The following is a 24,929-nucleotide window of genomic DNA, read 5'->3' on the forward strand; positions in this document are numbered from 1 at the left end:
TAAAGACAAAATAAAGAACACACATCTCACCAGCTGCTTTGCTTGCTTTTATACAATACATTATGATATTTTGGTAATTTTTAAAATTTTCAGACTATTTTGTACTGCTGTCAGGATGATTATTACTTATTTTAAAAAATTTAAAAGAAGGGAAATGTCTTCACAAATCTATCACATCATTGTTAATTCACCATTTTTAAGTACATAAAGACTACTATATTTTCTAGAATAAATGTAGGTTGACTACATAATCTGCAAATATATCTTTCACTGTTTGCTTTTCTCTTATCCATTTTTGTCTTTTCTGAAAGGAAAATTTTGAAAAGGCTACTTTTTATTTTCCTTCTTCTTTTCTGTTATATGAGAACTCTTAAATTTTTGCATCCCTCACATTAAATCTACAATCTCAAATTATCTCTTAGCAAGGTATCAAACTCTTATTCTCCCCTGCTGCTTGACACATAAGAGGAAACATAACTTACTGTATGGAAGGCCTCATTGATTTGTGTAAAACTTACCTGCATTATACTCTCTAAATCCCATAACACCTAAGGGAAGGATCAGTCCAAACACATAAAATGACAAATATAGAACAAGAAATTATTCACACAGTATTTTTTAATAAATGTTTTTACTGCCTTATATCACTCTCCAAAACCACAAAAATGTGCATTTTAGTAACACATTTTAAAACTCTTCAATTTCCAGCAAAATTTGGTGGATTAAGTCTATGATTCCAGGAGTATTAAATGCTTTTCATAAATATTTTCCAGGATACTTCTCTATTCCTGTCTCTCTGCCTTTTAAAAACATACAAACATTTTGTTGCACTTTTGTATCTGTTTTATTATTACACAAAATAAAATATCAAGGCTTAAAATATAAAACCTCATAAACTCAGTAACCAATTACTATTAAGATTTCTTAGTGGGTAAATTAATGAGATAGATATGTTAGGAAAAAACCTTATGAATCAGTTTAGGAAGATACCACAATCATTTTATTGCAAGAAAAATTAATGCATTACAGGTGAAGAAAATATGCAATGATCACTACAAAGGAAAAACAAAATGAAGAGATGAAAATTAGTATGTCCAGAAAGAGCACAAGTGTTACTTAAAATGTGTTAACCTACAGCATGGAAAGTACAGATTTCCCCAAATTTGGGCATCTAAATTTATATGCTCATACATCTCACATGCTTTCAGAACAGGACCTTGGAAACCAATTCTGTATAATTTTGAATGTTCATCTCCCACTCCACACACACAATGTATTGGAAGGTGATGGTGTAAGTGCTGCATTTGTAATGCAGTTCTCTAACACCTATAATAGATGCACTGCAGTGCAAGACTAAAAATTATCAGATACAAGATTTGTCGGAGATTATTAAAGTTTTAGGGATTTATAAGGGGAAAAAACCCGGATAATTTTACTTATTTTTTGAGTAATTGTATGAATTCAAGAAGCAGCATAAAAGCAAAAGTGTTATACTATGTAGTAAGCAACTAACATTCTATGTCTGAGCTAGGTATGCAAGTGAAAAGTTCTACTTGCCTAAACAAAAATTGCATGGAGACCTAGAGAATTCTAGGCTCCCTTCTTCCACTGCATTTGCTTACAGGAGCATCTGTGAGTTAGCCATAAAATGCAATCCTATAGATTAATAGGAGGGAAACAGACTTTTTCCCATTCTAAATTTGTTACCAAACAGATCTACACTGATTGGCTATACATGTACTCAGATTGCTTAATATATCAATTTCTGCAAATCTGTTAAGTAAAGCACCCTACCACTAAGGATGTCAAACATGCACTATAACTAGAAGCAATTATAACTCTTTTCCTGAAGTGCGTAAAAACTGGAAGCATTATGTACGACTGATGCAGGCATATATTCTAGGTTAGTAACTATGGAATACAGAGGATGTTGTTTCAAATCCATACAAAAAATTATGGGGCACAAGATTGTCAATGCAGTAACTTACTGGAATGGAGAGTGTAGGGTACCAATAGTTAGGTTTTACCAACAGATACATGGATCATTATTGAAGTCAAAATGGGCAGTAGCTTTGGTGTATGAGAGCTTAATTCAACTCACCACTGAAATTTTATCATTGACCTCAAAGGCTGCTGTGGTAACTGTTGGTAAACAGGCTAATCAGGATTATTTTTTTTTAATTACTTCAGCTCCAGGTTTCCAATATCATCTTGGTATCTTTAGATAAAGAAGATGAAGTTGCTCAAACAAAATTAAAAAATATGTTTTAGATGAAAAACTGTTAGATAATTTGCACATCCAATTAAAAACTACTTACGGCCGATTTCATTTAGCAATTATGAATCTGGAAACTAGAGAATAGAGTGTCGTGCTGGGCCAAAGATAGTAAATGCTGAATACATGCACATTAAAGTCACCCCAGTAATTAATTAATTTGATAAATGCCTAAAGCTGGGATTAGACAGTCTATTTATTAAGAAATTCTGAAGCATGTTCTTAACATCTTTGGAAAAACGTTAACATGTCACCGTGAGCTGTCCTGTGTTTCGTACATGTGAGACTGCTTTTACTACTAAAGAAATTAATACTTACACTAAATGATTTAGTATCCACATTCGCAGTGCATGTTTTTGCATGATCTACCTAATTCTTAGCCACTTTATTTATGGACTTTAACTGGTGAAAAAAAATAAATGATTCAAAAAAAGTATCAGCTTAGAAAACTGACAAATATGCAGCAAAAGATTATGGAAACATGCAGTGGTCTTGCTAAAATTAACAACAGTAAATAGAAAAAATGTAACTGATGTATTACCAGTTTGTGCCATAAATTTAGCAGCATCAGCTTGTTCCTGAGGGACCCTTTTCTCATGAACAGATCGAGGTCGCTGACTTTTAATTGTATGATCTCCCATCATTCCAAATTCTAAAGACAGAATAAAGGTTTATGAAAGCTTGTGTGTAGACATTTCTCAAAAGTCACATACTGTCTCATGCAATATGTTCCTAAACATACCTGGAAGTTGCTGGCAAGAGTCAGGCAAGTGATCATGGCAGTTAATATCAACTTAACTTTGCTACACTCAACTTTCAATGAATACTTAAATTTATGTCTGCAGATTTTCCAATATATGATTTTATTTTATGAACCAACATTCAATAATGACACATACTATAAATCAGCTGTATGACATGGGACAAAAACAATTATTCAAATGCAGACATTCTATTCCTTTGTTTTGAATCAGTGCAACCACACCAGAAAATGACTATGACAGTGTTAGACATTGCTGTTCTGTGGCAGAGCCTGCTGCTCTTCCAGAGAGGACTTCTATTTCTGCACTCATCTTTCTGGCTGATGAAGCCTTCAACAGAGATAATGAGTCATCTTTGGAAATGGTGGCAATGGGAAATAATAGTAAGTTAGCCAATGAACTGTTTAATTTTTAGGCTGAATACAGCAGAACAAGTGTTCATGATCTGTTTCCTTCCTGAAACCTCTCAGTTAAAAAGACTAGATTACATCTTACTCTCCCCATTGATTTTAATAGGGAAAACCTATGAAAAATCAGTGTGGGAGACGAGAGTGCTTTAGTTGTTTATCCTATCACCGCTGTCATTTTCCCTCTCTTGTCCTGTACAATCCTCCTAGACTTCTATCTTAGCTCCACTTTTCATTTCTGTAATGAAATGCTGAAAGTCCTTTGCCCTTAGAGGGGGATTGCTGTGTCTTCAGCACAGTTCCCTATGATCCTCCCAGGCACACACAGCTGTCTGCAGCTCAGTGCTAAATATTCTGTTTAAAAAAAACCTGGGACTCTAATTCAGGAAGTGTGTGCTGGGAAATATGGGTTAACATTGAAACCACTTCAACTACAATCACATAAAGTTTCTGATGAGGCAGAAGGTGTCTGAAACACTAGGAACACAAACATTAAAAAATACCTTTCTGCTGGAAGGTTACCTTGCAAATGCAAAATTCAAAATTCTCCCCAATTTGTAAAGGCATGAAGATAATAAAACTTACCTTTCTGCCTCAAAAACCACCAAACATTACATGAGACGTAAATATCACTAATAAATATTATTTGCAAACACCTTGCTTTGATATATCATTAAACACATTAAAATTTCTATTTAAAGAAACAGTTAAAGGGGAACTTATTTTTAAGAAGTCAATCAGAAGAAAGAGGTTTTTTTCCTTTCTAGTAAACTATTAATGTATTTCTCCAAATTAGTGTTTCTTTTTGTAAATATTCATTAATGGCATCACTTAAAATATAAACTTAATTATTCATTTGAAAACAGCAATGCAGTTTGCATTCTAAAGAGAATATTTGAAAATCTAATTAATAAAATATATTTTGAGGATTAAACATTCAACATTTTTAATATACCCCAGAAATAAATATAAAAGATAATTAAATTATATATATACACACATGCAAATATATAATATATATATGTATGTGTATATATACATATGTGTGTTACAAATTTTAGGAATAAATTTTTTCAAAATACACCTCTTCTACAGCTCCTCTGATTTAAGATAGCTTTTTATTCTGTGGAAAATCTCTTATTGCAATCAATATTCTAATACAAATTATGATTAGAATATTTTTACAGTTTTTACAAGGTGCAGTACAGATGACACATTTAAACTGTAATTAATAACATGGTAATGGCAGGAAACTTTACATAGCTTTTCCCCCGCAGAGGCTGTCACAGCAAGGCATGTTTACTCTGAGTTTGCTAGCTGCATGATCTCTGCTTGTCAGGCAATTTAGAGGATATGGCACCATTCTTGCAGAAGACTTAGTTCTACTTTTTAAGTTACAGAGTGCAATAATGGGAGACCTTTGCTAGAGGAAGGCTTTCCAGAGGCATACAGGGAGGTAGTGAATGTTTTGGTCCCAGTCCTGCAGCATCTTGTGCTGGGTGCAGGCACATGCAGCGTCCTGCAGGACAGAGACTGCTGGTGAAGAGGCAAAGGGATGTCTGGGAGATCAGTTCTCTGGGTTGTGGAGGATACCTGATACAGCTCCAGTCATAACAATGGAGTTACAAATACCACTGAGCATGACTGTAATGCCTCAATTTTTTCATTTTTCCACTCAAGCAACAACACATTTTCAATTCATTTCAACTATTGCTGATGGTCTTTGAGATGCACTTTTCAGCTAATCTCCCTTTGATATATTAAGCATTTATACAGCAAGTATATATTAAAGATAATTTTTTCATTACACAGACAAAAATATTTTTTATAAGTTTTGTCAAAAAATGGAACCAGACTTATGCAATGCTCTCATTTTCATATTCAGCTGAAGTATTTAACTGAATGCCACATGAGAACAAAAGCAGTACCAGGAAATGCAATGTACTGGCATGGGTGAGGCCTCATTAAAATTCAGGCCTCATGGGAAAAGAAAAAAATAGGGTCAAGTACATTTTTGTAATGGGATCAGAAATGTCCACTTTTTGTGTATAAGTACAAACAATGTTCTCAAAATTGTTTAATCTAAGAAACTTAACAGTAATGCATTTTTATGAAGCATTTTATAATACAATATCTTACTTAAGTTTACAATAAATACTAAATAGAATGAAACTTTCCTTAATTTTCAGATCCTAGGTAATAAATATAGAAGGTGAACCCATTATGCAGTTTTTTTCCCTCAATACTTCACAGAGAAGCAGTATTTAAATGCTTTCTGGGATGGGAAAGCATTTTAACCCAAGTCATCCTAGAGTATGACTAAAAGGCACAGTAAATTCAAGGACCTGTTTGTGTGGGAAAGGTGGTAAGAACCATCCTAATGTAGGCAGTATCTGGCACAGAGGTGTCCTGCAAGGTCAAGTCAGCATGATTCAAGACCTGATATCTGGGATATAATATTAGATATTTGAATTGACATTCTGAGTAAAGGAATTTTTATCATTCTCACTCTTCTTACCTAGTTCTTGCTGCTGAAAATAAGTTTTCTAACCCAGAAGGTATTTTTGTAGACATTCGTTTCTGAAGAGAATTCTTTTGGTAATGTCTGTCCTAAATTTTATTTGGGTGAAACAGGACAGTTCTTCTCTGCTTTTACCTCAAACACTGATATTAATCATATTGTTTTGTTAAATACAAGGGGAAAGCAAATCCTTTCAGCAACAAACAAGTACATGGTCTAATTCAGAACTCAACAGTGACTCTAAGTTAGGCCTGGAAACATGCAAGGGTTTTAAGCCTTTTTATTATGTTGTTAATTCTATAATCTACACAGCATGAAGATAAAACTCATAAATACCTCAAAATGTAAGTAACAAATAGCATTATGGGGAATTGAATCATTTTAACCAGACCAAGACTTATAACGAATCATAACACATTCCAAACATTTGTGGTAGAAGAACTGAGGTTTAGTTATCTGATAGAAGAATTTATTCTGCTGTCAGTGGTCCTTTGGTGGCTATGGAAGTACAAGAGATCCCTGCAATAGGATGCCTATTTTACCTATCCTCAGCTGTACATAATGGATCAATAATTCAATGTATTTTAGTGATGCAGATATTTTAATATGGATGTGACATTTCATTTGGTTAAGCATAGGAACAGACTGCCCAGGGAGGTGGTGGAGTCACCATCTCTGGAAGCATTCAAAAATGACTGGACGTGGCACTTAGTGCTATGGTTTAGTTTTCATGGTGGTGTTTGGTCAAAGGTTGATGATCTTGGAGGGCTTTTCCAACCTAAATGATTATATGATTCCATGATTTCATTTTCCGTATAAGCTGAGGCATGTAATATAATTCCATGCCTCCTAGGACAGAAAAACAAAATTTGCAATTCCAAAGTTTACAGTTCAGTTTTATTTACAACTCTTATCACAAGTCCCATTGGCTTTACCTTTATTTTTATGTTACGTTATGTTATGTTATGTGAATTTTTATTCCTATTGAGTAACCTTTTTAGTTTTTAAAGCAGAAGCTAAACTCTTGCGGCCAGTGTAGGTGTACATTTTTAGGAGAGAAGAGAGGTGCCATGTGCTCTCTGTAGGAATAAAGAAGAAAAAAAATCTGTTAACAGTGTAAAAATGCAAACTAGGACAACTGAGAAATACAAAAGAAAAATACCAGCTTTGCAAGGTTCTACTCACCAAGGCTAGTCTCTGCTTTTTGACAAGTGGATATTCTTAAAAATTAAGGTTTGTATCAAACAGATTTTATGCCTAGGCTGTTTTATCTTATTTGTAACATATATATATATATTTGTTGCATACATATCCTAGTCATCAGAGGACATATAAACCATGTTGGCTTGGCTTTTATGGTTATTTTTTATCACATTTCATGGGAACTTCACAGTGCAAATGTATTATGGTGTACCATCTACTATGAATTGTGCTATTTATGGTGCAGGACACACTGGTATTAATACAAAAAGCCTTTTTCAGTATAGGAGTTGGTGATGGCATCATGAATGAACTAAAAAAAAAAAAGTGACTGTGAGACCTCCAGGGTTACCCCCTTAGGATATGTACAATGTCAAGGAACTTCAGAGTTGCTGAGTGTCGTCAGCTTGTACAGAACCACCTGGAAAGTGAGAGCAGTTTCCTGAAGGCTTTTCAGAACCTTAAAAGCAAGAAGAGGCAGCCGATTCCCCAAAGTGACTGTCATTTTCTTTCACCCACAGCGCTCCGACAGTGTGATTCATACTATCCTGCCCACTCCTGAACTGTAACTAGCCAAATAAGTGTTTACATTTACTCTTGACTACAGAATGAACGGAATAGGTCTTTCAGCCAGAATGTGCAATAATAAAAACTGTCTCATGTGCAGTAGCATGGCATCCTCTCTGTGCTAACACACAAATGTTTTTCCCAGAAATTATGCAAAATGCTGATGTAAGTGCCAGGTGAAGGGGGAGGAGAGAAATACCTAAAGAATCAGTTTGTTTAAATCAATTTTTGGACTGCAATATTAACTAATTTCAGTACATCCGATCAATTTGTGACTTCCAGGAGCTTGAAAAAATTTTCTGCATGTTTGTTTTTAGTCCATTCTAGAGGCTCTCTAACAAAGATACACAGCAGTAGCAGTACTTGGGGTTTCTTATCACTTTGGCAACTGGTCAGTATAATTTCTTCTGGTCACTAGATGGCAGAATGTGTGTTCACATAGAACACAATTTTGCATTGACTTGAGAAGCTGTGACTTTCTGTTTCATTTTCACTATAAAATTATCTCTCATATATATACATAATAAATGTCACTACATTCAAAGGACTGAGGGGTTTTTGCTTTTTTTTTTAGTTCTTCTTTTGTAGGATTGATGGTTAATAAAAACCCAACAAAACCCCCAAACTGAACAAAACATGAGCTGCAGGGTTTTTGTTGCTTTTTTTTTTCCTTACAGCAAGTCCTAGGACAGAAGGAAATCAGAGGAGCATTCCCTTCCCTATCTCCAGCCCTGCTTCACTGTAGCAGGGTACCCAGGCCCCACAAGGAAGCACTTGTTCTCTAATGCTGCATTGTCAGGACACAGAGCTTCAGGGCATTAGTGAATACCATCACTCTTCAGTACAGATTTAAGCTATAGCTTTCCATGGGAACCCCTTAAAATGATATTTCCTCATGAGGCAGGCAAGTTGCCAAAAGGGTAACGTAACCATTAGCTGAATTAGATTTCCATGGGAACCTCTTCTTAGTGAATGTGGAAAACGTTCTTAAAACAGCCTTTGCTTACTTCCTACGTAGATCCTGGTCCCATAAAAAGTCCCCTTTTGGGTCTCCAAAACAGTATAGAAGAGCTTTGATCAGTTTCAAACTGAAAGGAGTAATTTCTTTCACTGGAGCAAATTAAGATCTGAACTGAGCTGTATTCATGAACACAGTGAGAAAAATATGCTATTACTCATGAAAACATGGAAAGGATTTTATGATAGTGGAAATATGAAAGGCAAAAGCATTTGTACTAACACAGTATATATTTTTTAATTTTAATAAATTATTGCATTTTATCAAGTAAAAGACAGGTAAACATTTGTAGGAAATTAGATACAAGATTTCCTTTCTCTTGCACACAGAGATATCCTAATACCTATACACATGCACTCTTTCATCTCTCAAAAAATTAGGGAAAATAATTATGTATTCTAAACACAACATATTGTACAAAGGTAATTAGTTTATATTCATCTCTAGGGAGACCCATTTACTCCCAGGACATAATTTTGGATTAATACTACTGCTGGTATTTTTAATGACATAAGAAATGAAATATTGCTGAATTAAAGTATAAATGATAGCACAAATCCTGAGGAGCTAGACTTTCTCATGGCAGTGCAATCTGCTGTCTCCCTGTGCATCTCTGCAGTGACTCTCTTGGCCAGCCATTATCTTTAGTGGGATCTGAACCTGTTTATTTATGGCTAGAGATTTGATCAGTGAAGAATATCATAAAGATGTAATATTTATTCACTTTTAATGTGCAGAGAATGTTGAAACTGTTCAAACTCTATTACTTGCCTTCCTGGCCCCAACTGCTCATCATCATACACCTAGGCACGAGAAACTGAGCATAAAAATCTAGTGAAGTGACTCATACCTGTTCAAAATGAATGTAAAATGTCACCACAGCAGGTAGTGTGTTTTCACATGTGCTTTGCAGAATTATAACTAAGCAAAGAGGAAAAGGCAGGGTGGATGGAAGCCCAAACTACAGCTTTACCCCTATTTATATCTACCAAATCTGACATTTGTAATTATCATGGCCAGGTAGGCAGAAGATGCTCTGCACTTCACATTTTTCCCATTCAAATATTTCCCTGGTAATCTATCCCAAAATGTTTGTGTATAAAAATAACAATACTGATAAAAAGCACTTTACATTTTCAAGTTTAACATTTGAATCCTGTAAATTTAGCAGTATGTTTTTCTCTCCTGTTCCATACTGTTCTCTCAAAGATTCATGGACATAATAACACATTAAAGAATGAAAATACAGGGGGTTATCTTTATATATTTTTGCTTTTTAAATGAAAGACTTTTAATGCATTCTCTTGTAGTATTCTCATCATTTTAATGTTTCTACTATAATAACTTATTAATGTGCAGCCTTTAAAAATTTAAATCATGGTATAATAATAATTCTTCACTATCTTTATTTCTTTTTTATATTTCATACAATTTTACTTCTACATTAAGTATTTTGCTTTTGTTGTGTATTTCATTAACTGAATTACTGATATGGTTAGCCAGTGCAGGAGTTATTTCAGAATGGCATCATTTTTATATAAACAGTCTCTTTTTACTGAACACTGCAGCAAGCTACATAGTTCTTACACACAGGCTAATATGTGCCACTTTATTGTTCAATTCTGTACAATTAAAAGTCAAGAGATGATGACTGAGAATAAACTGTAATTTACTAAGCTATTCTTGAATTCAATAATTCTTACTTTCTGTCCTAGAATGACTGAAAAGTAAGTAAACTGAAAAAAGCAGGACTCACAAGGACATCTAGACTATTTCCTTGCCCTGCAACTATTTACTGCAGACATTTCTGCAGATGGTTGCCTAATCTTTTCTAAATGATAGAAGCACTCATGAAAATATGAGATGAATTATCTATGAAGTTATGACAGGGAAGTTTACACTGTGTGAAAGACTCTAAAGCTGTATGAAGAGAAGGAACAAGAATCAATATTTTAAATAACAGGTAATGCAAACTGTAATCACTAAGAACAGTTAAACTGAGTGTGAATGCTTTTTAGAATGGTAAAGCTTCTAGGTGAAGCTAAATGATATTGCATGCCTTTTTAAGAGCATTTTCTTGTCCTTGTTTAAGTCTTATAAATTGCTTTTATGAGAAAATAATTAAAAATGGAAGAAGTGTTGCTGGATGTGATTTTTTTACATTACATTTTTATCATTTGTGATACCACAAAGCTCACTGTTTTGTATACAGACATGGGTGGCTGCTAAATTTTATGTAGAGAGAGAGGAATAAAAGTAAAGGACAAGAGCCTTGACTGTTGTAAGATGGCCTTGTTCCACTCAGGCAGACTAAAGTTTCTAAGCTGAGGAGATGGACTAGAAGGTGTTTACCAAAACCAGACATCTACTCTGACTTAAAAGGTTTTTACAACCAGTTCACAAGGGTATGTACCCTTGCTGTCACTTGCAGGTTAATGATTGCACACATGCAGTTTCAAACATACTGTTCCACCCAGTTCATCCTGGGAGAGTTGTGTATGGCACACTGCCCTGATAGGAAGGATGTTACAGGGGTTTCCAAAACAGACCTGGAACCTCTTAACAGGTATCTAATGGTGCCATAAGTCCTCTCTGAACTCCTATGGGACACCTGTGGTCTTGAATATGAGTCATAAATAACTCTTCTCTAGTCAACAATGGGAAATCTTAATGGGAAAACACAACACAAATGAGAGGAAAACCAGTGATTCAAAATTTAAACCTCAGATCAAATTTTCACCATCATAGAATCATAGAGTTGTTAAGATTGGAAAAGACCTCTGTGATCACCAAATCCAACCATCATCCCAGCACCACTACAATGTTCACCTCTAAACCATGTCCTCAAATGCCATATCCACATGTTTTTTGAACATTTTCAGGGATGGTGACTCCATCCCTTCCCTGGAGAGTCTGTTCCAATGCTAAATAACTAAAACTGAATCCTAAAATAAATCTAAATCCTTCCTTCAGAAATACATGCACGGGATTTTAAGTAGAAAAGCACACAAGAGATCTAACCAAAACTATCAATGAAAATCTATTGGACCTAGATCTTCCAGGATTTTTTGAAAACACATTAGATGTTTTCACTGACTTTAGTAAAAGCACTTTTCTATGTCTCTGAAATTCGGATTTCAGGGTCACACCCAGCAATTCATTTAATGTTTTTAAGGACTCAAATATCACACTGAGGCTAAAATCCAAAGTTCTCCTTCACTCTTACTGCATAATCCACACTTGGAAAACGTGTCTCAGTGCATCTGCTAACATGTCCTTCCTAGTTCTACGGCCAGTGTCAGAGAGTACCATGGCTTATTCTACAGGTGTTGCCCATGCAATGCTTCTGTAAAAGCAAACTAACTCTTCAGCTGCAGATCTGAGCTAAACAAAGCACAGTTTGTCAAACACCTCTTAGAGAAGTTCAGCCTGAAGCCTGCATTAAAGAATAACTGAGGTGCAGGATTTCTCACCTAATTAACACCAGACCAAATGCCCAGTGTCAAAATAAATTAAAAAAAAAAAAAATAAAGCAGAAAATTTGACGTAAGAGCAGATGTATTTGATGGGCATAATCCATCTGATCATGGTGTACTACTTTTAACACAGGAACAGCACTTTACTGGATTGAGTAAATGAATCCATTAGAATTAGTGAGACTATGATAATGATGCTCTACAGGTTTACCAAGCACATAGATTACACTGAGACCCATCGATATATTGTTTTTGCATGTTTTTGCAACATACATATTTTTTAAAAACTTTTAAAAATGCTGTTTTTCAGCCATGGCAGAGATTTCTACTCAGTCACATAAAAGTGCCTTCTTGCCCACTTCACTGATTAAATTAGAAAGCAATAGAAAACACTGGTACTCATAGGGAATGATACGAGGGAGAAGCACGGGGATGACACTACTCAAGTGGTACATCCTCAGAGGTGGAAGAGCATGCCTGTTTTTTCATCAATAAGCATCAAACAAATTGATTTTAGTATTTATTATTCCTACATTTTGGCATGATATTACACTTGAATCACTTAAAATTCTCATGCATGTCCTACAAATATTACTGCAACAATCTATACCTTTTGACCTCCACAATGATTAATCAAAGTGTACTCTATACAGTTTCTCCTACACATTTCAATAATAAGGATCTTTTAAAAGTGTCTATTCCATGATGGCTACACAGGATACATCTTATGTAATTCATTTCAGCTTGTCAGTATAACATGCAGTGTGGCTACCTAAAAGCTGTCTTAGCTCATCATGGTCCATCATTTGGGGAAATTATGCCAATAGTCAACATATATGAATGTCTGGAGATTGCAAGCAGGGATTTTTTCTGTGAAAATGTTTAGTTCTGGACTTAGAACTATAGAGTTTGCAATACTCATTACTCTGGGAGCTCTAACTGTAACTCATACAAATGTATTCTCAGAATTACCTCTTGTTTATGGACATACAAAAATTAATATATTCTGGAGAATTCTGCAGTTTGTTGTGTTTTACTTAGTGCAAACAGACTTCCCCTTAACAGCTAGAGACCTGCAACTGGGATGTGTATCGTGGCTCTCTAAGAGGCTTATGACTTTAATCTCATCCTGCTGCTCCTAACTATGAACCTTTTTTTGAATCATCTGCAGTGCTGCTTATACATCTTCCCACAGACAGCCTATAAATCTCTCCAAATGCCTCTATTCTGATGCCTAGAAAGGGCTGGAAAAGAATTCACTACAGAGCTCAATAAAATAGCTTCTATACAAAGCTATTTTCAAACAAAAAATTGAATTTGTCTCAAATTAGGCTTTTGCCTCTTTTGTTTTGGCTCTCTGAAAATATCCTAAATAATTACCTGAAAGAAGTTTACTGTAGGTATGTATAATGGAATATTTACATTAAAAAAATTTCTGAATCAGTAAATTAAATTATGCTCACTAGAGACTTATTTTGATTGTCCAACCAATAATCAGAACTACAGGTATGTACTTAGATGACCATGACTCCAACAATACTACCATAATGAACAGATTAGGCATATTTCATATTCTCTTCAGTGATTAACAGATAACTTCAAAAAGATAAGGCAGAGGAGATAGTAAGAAAATTCAGAAAAAAAACCATTATCTTGACCACAAAAGTTATACAACATGTATTATTTGCTTCAGTCAAGAGCATGTCATAAAGAGCATGTTAAGTAGGCTGAAAAGATTATGTTGAAGCTCATAAGGTACCAGTTCTCAGAAGACCAGAAAAGAAATCCTAGATTTAGACCTAATACAGACTGCTCATTCTGTACTGATCTTGTGGAATATTTTTTACATTTCCCAAATATATTTAAGTTTGATCTGTTTTTATTTCTAGAAGTTACTTCAACTTGATACTCATTCACATCTCAGAACAAATAAAGTGCTTCTAAAGACTATAGTCTTATGATTTTAGCAACAACTTTCAGCAAATGGAAATACCTTTTTGGTTCTTAAAAATCATTATTTGTTTGACATATAAGTAGAAAACTCAACTAAAGTCTGTTTAAGGAATCCTAGGTTATAAAAGTAATGTTCCATTAGTTTTAATGAAGGTTTTGAAAATAATGCAGCAAGAGGTCTGCAAAGCCTGAGTGAAGTGGAGTGCTCTGTGGCAGAACTGACTCTGGAGCCCCAAGGTACTTACATCTGCAGTCAGAGAAGTTTATTTCCCAGGATGACAGCAGAACCCATTGATGCAAGATGTGGTTATACAAATGCCCACATGCTAACATATGTAAAACATCTCCAAAGGATAGCCTGGGTGCACAAGATCTAGCTCTGGGAAAAGGGCTTGGTGCCATATAACTGCACACGTATAGAGTCTAGACCATAGAACAGATGTTTCCATTTTGTCCTTTCATGCAATTTCTGATTTTCAAAAATCATTACAAGTTCCCAAAAGACATGAAGAAGCAATTTTTTTATGTAATAGATTCTGTCCAAAAATAAGTCATTAGTGCTAATATACAGCCCTCTATATTTGTAATCATAGTAAGCACATATATAATTTTGATCATTTTATGGTACATTTCAGTTACTTCCCACTATCAAAAGAACAAACAAGTCTCATTCTACCTCATGTTGTGGTTTTAATACATTAGAGTAACATCACCTACAAATGACAGTACTTTGACCTCCACCAGCGTAAATCAAAAGTAATGAAATAACAGAATTAAATGTGCATATAACTGCTGTGTCAGCAGAACTGGCTCCAGACAGATTAATTTCTCTGGTTTTGAGCAGAACACAGGACTGCCAGACCAAGAATAATGATTTTCTAGCTTCTAACTCTGTTAGATCATGTGGATTCTTCTGCACATCCATACTATTTAATGCTTTAGATTATAGGAACAATTGCAGCTAGTTAAAGAGCGATTTCACTAAATCCTTATTCATGATGAGGTCAGCTTGGATTTGCTGCTAAGCAGCAGTTTTTAAAAATGTAATCACAATAAATTATTCCCAGTATTAAAAATGAGACGGTGCAATAATCCAGGCGAAAAAGTGCTAGTTGGGACAATGATTTTTCTTATTGTTGCTGTTCTCCTATTACCCCAAGGCCCACCACTATTACTGACTTGAAATGTTATGGTTGTATTCACTGGGTGTGTACTAAACTGCAGATAGGAATATCTGCCACTACATCTTTTAAACATTCCTGTGGCAGAGCCTGGGCAGCCTGCTAAAAAAAGCACAGGAATTTATTAAAATAGTAAAACATTTGTGCCAAGTAAAATTATTATACTTGATCAATGGACAACTGGTGGTCTTCTGAACAAACATCTGTAGCAATAAAGAAGTACACAAATTTTAGTCTGAAAAGAAGGTGCTATTCAAAGTACATAAAAAAAAACCTTAAAAAAAAAAATCTCACTCTAGAGACAAATCTTTTTTTGTGAAAGGAAGGATAAATCCCTTAGCTGGTATTTAGAGTTGAAGCAAATTTTAAATCCCACACCAGTTTCACAAACTAACTGTAGATCCAGACTTGAGACTAACAGTTGGAGAAGTGCATTATTTCCATGGTCATTTAATTACCTAACTCTGGTAGTCAAAACATAGCTTAGGAATTCTGAGTTAAAAGACTTATCAGTTGGGGATCTGGGGAATGTTTATGACTAATTTGTAAAGAGTCTGCATAAATACCACTCCCTTAAGATGGAAATTGTTGGGATCGAGTTCCTTCTCTATGGTAAGGTTTCTCTCTTTACCCCTGCAAGGAGAAGATTCTCTTACAGGTCTTGGAAATCTTGAAACTAGAAATTTACCTGTTGGACACAGAATTTGGTATAGCAGAAAGGAGACTTCTGCAGGCTTCAGAACATCAGGGGAAAGTAGCAGTCCTATGATTAACTATCTAAAGAAGAAAATCAGCAAAGCAGAAAAATGGATGAAGGAAAAAAAAAAAGAAGATAAAGAAAAAAACCCAGGCCAAACAAACAAAAAAAAAACAAACAAAAAAAACATACAAAAAAATCAAAGGCACGTCTCTACAGAAGCAAAAATATCACATAGCTTACATGTCTGACCAGGGTAAGTCTGGCTCTGCTCAACCCAGGAAGGCTATAGGGCTGAGGAAGACAGGTTAACTTTATCATCAGGGCTTCTGTTTTCATTGACTGTTTACGAACTTAGTTCAGAGCATCCTCAAGGTATATAAGATGAATGGTACTGGTTTTTAACTGCTCTGGTTTTAACCAAAATGTTAAAAAAAAATATATATATACACATTTAATTTTATTTACGTCATTGTTTACTATTCTTTCTAAGCAAAATAACAGCTATTAAAAAAGAAAATTGCACTCTATTATATTGATTCATTGTAACATGATACAGTAAAGGAACAGGTAAATATTAAATCTAATTCAGAAGAGACTGTACAAATAAGGAATTCCACTGGGCAGTAAGTGATATTTTTCATATAAAGAACTTATTTCATAAGAAAAAGCTGCTTCAAGGCCAGACTTACTGGTTAATCTAAACTAAGCTAAGAAGAAAGGAGAAAGCAAGAAGAACATTTTGAAAAAGTTGAAATAGCTTTATTTCTATTATTTTTATTATTTCTATTATAGCTACAATTTGAATTTTAGTTCTAATTAAAACAAAATCCCTTTTTCAGTTACACATTTAAGTCAGCCCCAAATATATCTGTGAAGCAGATATATATATATATATATATGAAGCAAAAAATCAGTTATTCCAGAACTTATATCCATAAATGAATTTGGAAAAATACAAATTAGAAAAAATATATTGCATCTATTCAAGCACTCTAGGATTTACAATAAAAGTAAAATATTACTTCCTACATTAGGATTCTTCATAATAAAAAATAATAGGAACTTTACTTAGTGAAAAAAGAAATAGAAGAATTATAATTTTATGGAATGTAATCCAAGAATCATAATTACACTGAGCATGTAGAGGGATAAAATGTTAAAAGACAATAACCAAAGGATAAGCAGCTTTGAACCTGCTCATCCGATCCCTTAAGGTTTTTAAGAAATTAACAATTCTCAATTTACAACAAGTAGGAAATAGTAGCAAAGAATCTTTGAAACCTATGTATCTCTTCATAGTTCCTATTCTATATAATCATGTACTGATGGAGCAGTTGTTGATAATTTCTGCACGTGTTGAGGATGAATAAACATCCACCAGAAAAGTGAGTACCTAAACCCAGTCATCTTACTCAGCTTCAGATCTGGCATTCTGCTTCATGGCTGTGAATTCTTATCATGTTCAATCTATTGATGATGCTGCTTGTCAGCCGCAGTTCTCATTAGGAAAAAGGAATTTCAGCTGACGGTAAGGTTTGTAGGAGTTCATAAATATTCTGCAACTGTTCAAAACTGCTGCAATGAACTAAAAGCAGGCATATAGACGTATTTTTGATCCCACATGAAACCTAAGCTATTAGATATAAAGCATGATCATTCAATGTGTTAATTAAAGAATAAAGCCTATCACATTAAATATGATGTATTTCTTCTGACCTGGTCCATGGCAAAACAGCAATTTGGTTCTTCAGTTTTTGCTTCTAGTCAGATGCTCCACATTTTCGTAACCCTTTCAAAGGGATCTCTCTGTTTTTGGAATGGCTTTATAGCAGAAGGTGTGAACAGTGCAGGTTTGTCTCCACTGCTAATGCTTTCTTTGGTGACTTGAGCAGAGAGTTGACCTGTGATCCTGTGAGGCCATGGGACTTAGCACAGCACTCTGCACAGGGAGACTGAAGGCTGAGTGCCAGGCTGCCATCAAGGAGCTTGTTCTGAGGCCACTGACAGCCTGGAAGGACATATCCCTTGATGATCACTATCATGTTCCCTAAGCATCTTCTGCTTGTACATCATTCTAAGGTCACTTTGATATAAATAACCAGTGACAGATGAGGCCTGTGGGGTGCTTGTTAGAAAGCCAGGGGTAGATATTTTATTCTAAGTCTGATCAATCGTGGCACAGCAAGGTTCTGAAGATCTGTACGTGCTACTGTAGAACCATAATAATGCCTTTTCTTCTTCAACCACTGAGTCTGCAAGCTGTGAACAGGGGCTTGTACTCCTGCTTACAGAGAGTTTGGTGAATCCAGTGGTCTTCACCTAGAGACAGCAAGACTGCCCAGGCTTGGCAGGAGAGCACTGTCTCCCCTGTGAATGAGAACAATCTCATTTGGACCAAGATGACTAAAGATAGGGAGGCAGATCTGATGGTGAAAATGGGAGCAGTGTCCTCTCTTCTCTCGAGGCAGTCAGTGTGGCTGTCAAAAGAACCCGGATACCCCCTGCACCAGGACAACAAAGAGGCCCTCCTCCAGTAATGCTGACGTCTGCAGAAAGCTTCCACTGCATTGGCTCTTGGGTATTAGGAAGGACAAAATATAAAGCTGTTCGGTGCTGTTTGCTACAAGTCAACAAACACAAGGGAATATTAGTTTGGCACATGGAAGAGAAACTGGACCTCAGGAAAAGAAAGAAAAAAAGAGAATTTTTTTAAAAATAGTTTTTTGTTTGGGTTTTTTTCTTAAAAACAAGAGGTGGCCTGTTTTCTTCTACTTACGTTTTTATTATTCTCTCTTTTAGAAGACGATCATCCCAGCAGTACTGCTTGAGATTTTTTTGTGTCATTTAGAAATCTTTCCTTTTAATAAATATAACACATGTATTCATGTGATTGTTTCATTGGAAAATTTTTGCCCAGCCAACTCAGGCAGTGTAGACTAAATTCTGGGAAACAGAAGACCCTAATTTAATATTTGAATTCCTCAGTTTTACTTTCCCATTTATATCTGTTTCATTCTTTACTGTTATAGTTTTCTATAATCACTTAGTTTCAGAGACTTTTCTCTGCATCCTCTCCAGTTGTCTGTTTTCTATTATAAGTAAGAGCCTCTGAGCAATAAAGAGATTTATTGTTACCAGTTATGGCCATGAAAATACCTCACGTCCTCTAGCTCAGACTCTCTTATCAGTCCCCTAACTTGTTTGTACACTTAAAATCTCTTTCTCCCCCTTCATGTACCGGCACCACACTGTGTTCACATTAATTTACCTAAATCGCTCTATTAACCTATTAAAATCTGTGAATTCTCAGGCACATCTACAAGAAAGGGGCTAGATTAGATTAGTAAAGCACACACCAAGATACTGAAGTCATCCAGACAGACCGCTCCATTCTTAGAATTACTTGTTTTGGTTAGCTGTGGCTTTATATTTACCCCTTCTCAAATACTGGAAAGACTCGGACGTGGTACTGAACAGTGTGAAAACCCAATGTTAATCATACTGCTTTAAGAACTGCTGGTGGCCCAAGTTGTGTTTCATTTAACTTTAATGTATGTATTTCTCAACAACATGTAAAATAACTCAAGATCTATAACTGCGAAAGTAAAAGTTTTGCATCTCATTTTCTGTTTCTTAAATGGAAATGGCTCTATTCTTGCACAGAAAGAAGTATTAAAAACTCCAAAGTAAAAAAGTTATTTCTATATTCATCATGGGAAATATGTACTGTGTTTCAGAAACATGCCCAGATAGACACTTTGGATTATTGAAACTTGGTTGGCAAACTATGGAAAATTTGAAGAAAAAAGGAGTCATATAAAAGTCCTTTTTTTGTCAGAATTTTTAGACATTTTCTTTAATAATTCTTCTTTGAAACTTTTTTTTTTTAACTGAAGGTCTTTTAATATCTTGCTAAGATATAAATCAGGATTAGAATAAAGTATTAGGTTGAAATTACACTTTATACTGTAATTAAAAACTCACATGAAAAATACCAAAATTACTTTAGGTAGGAGTGATTATGCAAAGTCTAAACATTTAAGTTGGCACAGTGTGTTAAAAAGTATAAACTATTTTTTCTGTTAGAAAACTACTAAAATGCAAGAAATGAGCCGGTTGGAATGAACAGGCTATCTGAAAAGAATGGGAAATGGCACTGTACTACAGCAGCAAATGGAGAAAGACCAATTGTATATTTACTGACTACTTTGATCATGGAAGAAGAGGAGGAAAAGCAATGTTCAGTATCAATATGAGGGAAAAGGAAGGAATGAAAGTATGTTATTTTTATTGTATATGCACATACAATTAGTCTTTGCTAGAATTCATGAAATACAGTTCTGACCCAAGTTACTACTTATAACAGAAATGTTATACTAACAGTGGTAGCATTTTCAGTGTAATTTTCAATGATAAGAGTTTCTCATCTAGCAATCTATAAAAAAGAGTTAGGACACACCCTCATTAGACACTAAGGCAAAATTGATTCTTGGTCTGTCAGTTCCATTTCCACAAAGGCTGTCTGCAATCTCCTTCTAGGGAAAGGAGCTGATGGTTGCTCGCCCACCTAACTTCATTAGGCCTCAGAAAAGTAAAGGAAAGTTCCACTTCTTTGTTTAGCACACAGCACATAGACCTTAGTGACAGGAAATCGTTCTTGTAAACTTTCAAAAACCATATATCCATACATTTTAAAGAGCCCTAAGTTTCTACTAAGATCAACACATCCTGTATCTACAGCACATATTCAGGGGATTCTTTCTTTTTTTGAAACCAAATTTTATTTCTTTTTTAAAAATTTATTTTATTCATTTTTGTATATATTAAACAATCCTGCTTAGTCAATCAAGATAAATCCTTTATATGCTACAGAGCAACTTTGTACAGTAATGTAGATCAAAAATAGCCAGAAATAGAAAACCAATCAGCAGAGAAAAGTTAGACAGAGCTGTAACTTTCCTTTCAGCTGCCCAGTAAATAAAACATACACATACTGAAGCACATACACATGATCATAAGCAACCTATGAGATAGGAGCACACCTCAGATGGGAAGAATTGAATTTTTGGAATATTTCCTCCTCAATTGGTTTAGAGCAAAAAAAGTGAGATGACAAAATGGAGAACAGGAAATTCTTATGAAGCAGACAAGGAGCTGTAAAAGGTGGTCAATGAGGATGAATTTGAAACCCTAAAAGAAATGCAAATCATTTTCTATTAAATTTGCAGTCATCTTGCCCCATATAGGCCAGTTAAAGTGAATAAATGCAGTTGGTTGGAATGAAACACTGACAGCTCTGTAACTCTTTATCTTCTCTTTTCTGTTGCCCAGTCTCAACCTGCCTTAGTCAAGATGATTATACCGAGATGACTAAAAGAAAAGGGAACAATGTAATGGAAGCAATACTGTCAGTTTACAAAGATTATATATATTTTTGAGTTTTCCTTAGGTTTTCTCTTCATGAGCCTCTATTTGCATTTGCTCACTCACGTCTCTTTCACACAAAACCACTGCGTGTTTATATTTGGGAAGCATATAAGCAGTTCTTACCACTTCAAGTTACATGTATTTTGTTCCTGTTCTGTAAAATTAGAGTACACCTATGAGAAATTTTATCTACTTTTTCTTTTTCATAGCATGTTTCTTCCATGATCATAGTCTTTTTTATTGTAGTATTACAGAGAAATATGCCTAAGATGATATTAAAAAATAAATTAAACTCCTCTTTCCAATGGTATATCAGCTCAGGACTTCAATTTTAAGAACATGATGTTACAGATCATTAAATACATTAATTATTTAAGACTACTCAAAATATACTTGCCACAATGTGAGCCGGAGCTGATAGATTAACAAATACTACAGAACGGCAGCTGTGTAGGTGATGAGCACAGAACATTCACTTGCCTTGAAAAAATATGAGTGATTTTTCCTTCATGTACTGCAAATGTCTCTCACACTACTGTATCATCCACTGAAGTCATGGTAGAAACATATTTAAGACTTCTACAGCTGAATCACGGCTTTATTTACATAACTATTGCTTCAGACCTGGCAGATGTTTGCCTATAAACACATAAATTTTCAGAACAAATTCCTTAAGCCTTTTGAATAATTCTGTGCTTTGAACAAGGAGATCCTAGGATACTTTCTATAAAAATAATAAAAACTAAGACATAGCAATAAACGTAAGGACATTAACCCAACGTAAGGACATTATGCATGGCCCTATATCATAGTTGTCAGCATGGTTGCATTGATTCCAGTGATGCCAGACCTGACTGACAGTGTTATAAATGTGTAAGTAAGTAATCAAGAGAAATGCAAACACTGCAGCTACCTTGTCCAGCAACATGTACTACGTCATAGGAGAGTTTCCCATCTTTACCTGATGTTACTGTCTTTAAAATTGCCAGAGAAGTTTAGACAATGCTTATTCTACATGACAATGAAGCCATCAATGTCAATCTCATTCTCTGAACAGCTATCATCTAAATTAAAGGGAAAACAACTAATATGCATATTAATATACTTCTGTGTGCATCTCAGTGTGACCAAATGGGTAAAAAGGTTCTGTGTTGTCATTCCAATATGTATGCAGCTCTGATCTTCCTTGTCTCACTACTCCTTCACATAACTCCATCTGACTTAGCATCCCAACTTTCTAAACATATAATTATGTGTTCTCTTGTAGTAACAATGTATGGTGATTCACAGTATGAAGTTAGAGAGAAAGCAAAGTACTATATTTAATGGCATAAAATGTTGGGTTTTAAACCTGTATAAATTATTCATTTGTGGACAGCAGGTTTCTCAATGCATGTTAGACTTGGTTCATTAAGTACATATCTGGGATATCATACATTAACCATTGGTGGGAAAAATCTAATTCAGAAGAGATAACTTTTCAACTTCATTTAGATTGCTTTTTGTGGTTGCAAATGCAAATGAAAGGGACAAGTACACTGCCTCTTGCTGCCTAAAGTTACTGCCCATTAAACAGTCTAGATGCTAGGCTTGGGTTAGCTCATGAATAACTACCAAAGCATTTCACTTAAATTGGTGGACTAAATTATTCATTCAGAATTAAAATGGCCCTAATTCATTTTAGCTACTTGGTAAATTAAGTTAAAAAGAATTAAAGCCACTCTAACTCTGAATGAGACTTGTCCACAAAGTAGAATAAGTAATTTATTTCAGGGTCACACCTTCAGCTGATCCTGAATTTTCTATGGCATTCACACGAAGACAAGTCTGGAATCTCTCTCCCTATCTCACTGCATGCAGTCCTTATTTATTCCAACTAGCCATCTGGCTTTTTTTAATGTTTTTTACTAGTACATTTAGATGTGGACATCTAAAAAACAGAATTAAATTTCTATGATTTGCAAAGCAGTAACAGCCGTAGACATCCAATAACTATTAGGAAACCTGCCTATGTCTAATTTATTTTTCTTCCATGCAACCTTGTGTTCTGTTGTGATCTAACTGCTGCAGCATTTTGATACAGGTCTCAAAAGAATACAAATCTAAACGCCTATCTTTAACCTTCCCTTTGTTTCAGTAGCAGGTTCCCATGTAGAATGGGGAATTGGAGTTAGGAGAAAGAAAAAATTAATCAAACTTTGAGTGTATCAATCATTATTTTGTCATGGTCACAAAATTTCTTTTCTGATCCTTTCAACATGACCAAGCATAACAAAGCCACCAAGACAGAAAATATTATTTAGGCAAAAAGTATGATGAAACCAAGTCTGTTTTCAGCCTTTGTCTTTTGAGTCAAAGTATATCAACGGAACAGATTGAAAGAATACTAGCTCAAGTTTATCAGGTTGAATTTTTCTTTTTTTTTTTTATTTTTTGATACTAACAGATTGACCTGGCTCTCCTCTTCTCCTGTTCCTACATGGAATATACATGTAGCTCTCATCAGAAAAATTCTACTATTTGGCCAGTGATGTTCTACATATTGTGAAGCAGATCCTCAAAATCTTGTTAGGTTTTTTTCCTTTGTGCACGCAGTTCAGTCAGCAAATTCTAGCATAGAGGCATGTAGCTCATCAAATTGTTACAGCCTATGTAGCCTAAATTACAATTATGTAGTCCAGTTTCTGACTTTCACCATTTGCAGAATTATTTGCAAATGTGATTAATTTGAATACTGCATGGTTATGTTGTGATCACGTGGTCCTACAAGTAACATGACAAAGAAGCAATTTAATGAATTTAAGCTTAAAACAAGTCAGATTTAGGGTAGATATTGGGAAGAAATACTGGAATAGAAGTTATCTTCTACTAGTGTAGGGACACAAAATTTCTCTCTTATATTTATTAGAGAGTTTATCTATTGAATGAAATGTAGCAGTACAGATGTTTCCACCATATCTGTCCACCGCACATGGACACCCCAATCTCCATAAAGGCAAGGATGTATTTTTTTGACTACCTATTGCCATGAGATACAATGCATTTGAGAAAGGATCCATAAATCTTGTAGATATAAGGAATACACAACCTGACATGAGATAAACACTGGTCATTTAGTTTTCAGTGAATTAAAATAGAGAAAAGTTTTGTGTATGTTTTAAAAATATCCTGCTGATCACATCATAGTCACGAAAATGTGATTTAGGCATCCGAAAGTGACTGAAAGATAACTGAAAAGCAGGCTAAATTCAAGATCCTTTATTTCTCATTTCTTTCTTAGATAATAATTGCTTTCTAGAAAAAAAGAATAAAAAATTAAAAAAGAAAGAAAGAAAGAGAGAAAGATAGAAAGAAAGAGAAAGAGAGAGAAAAAGAGAGAAAGAGAGAAAGAGAAAGAGAAATAGAAGGAATTCGGAAGGAAGGAAGGAAGGAAGGAAGGAAGG

At 34.8% G+C, this 24,929-nt stretch overlaps 1 protein-coding gene across 11 annotated transcripts in view; it reads right to left on the reverse strand.

The window, feature by feature from the left end:
• The window catches only part of ADGRB3 (adhesion G protein-coupled receptor B3), a 448,905-nt gene that overhangs the window by 266,670 nt on the left and 157,306 nt on the right, over positions 1–24,929 (reverse strand). For 10 of the 11 annotated variants that reach the window (XM_010405738.3, XM_010405732.3, XM_010405697.3 and 7 more), the window contains exon 3: positions 2,817–2,927. The exons of the other annotated variant lie outside the window; for it this stretch is intronic. In XM_010405738.3, coding sequence (XP_010404040.1) covers positions 2,817–2,927 — 111 coding nt within the window. The remainder of the gene's footprint in view (positions 1–2,816; positions 2,928–24,929) is intronic. 11 annotated transcript variants of the gene reach the window in all.

Source organism: Corvus cornix, chromosome 3 (genome assembly GCF_000738735.6).
Source record: "Corvus cornix cornix isolate S_Up_H32 chromosome 3, ASM73873v5, whole genome shotgun sequence".
In the NCBI taxonomy this organism is placed as follows: Eukaryota; Metazoa; Chordata; class Aves; order Passeriformes; family Corvidae; genus Corvus; species Corvus cornix.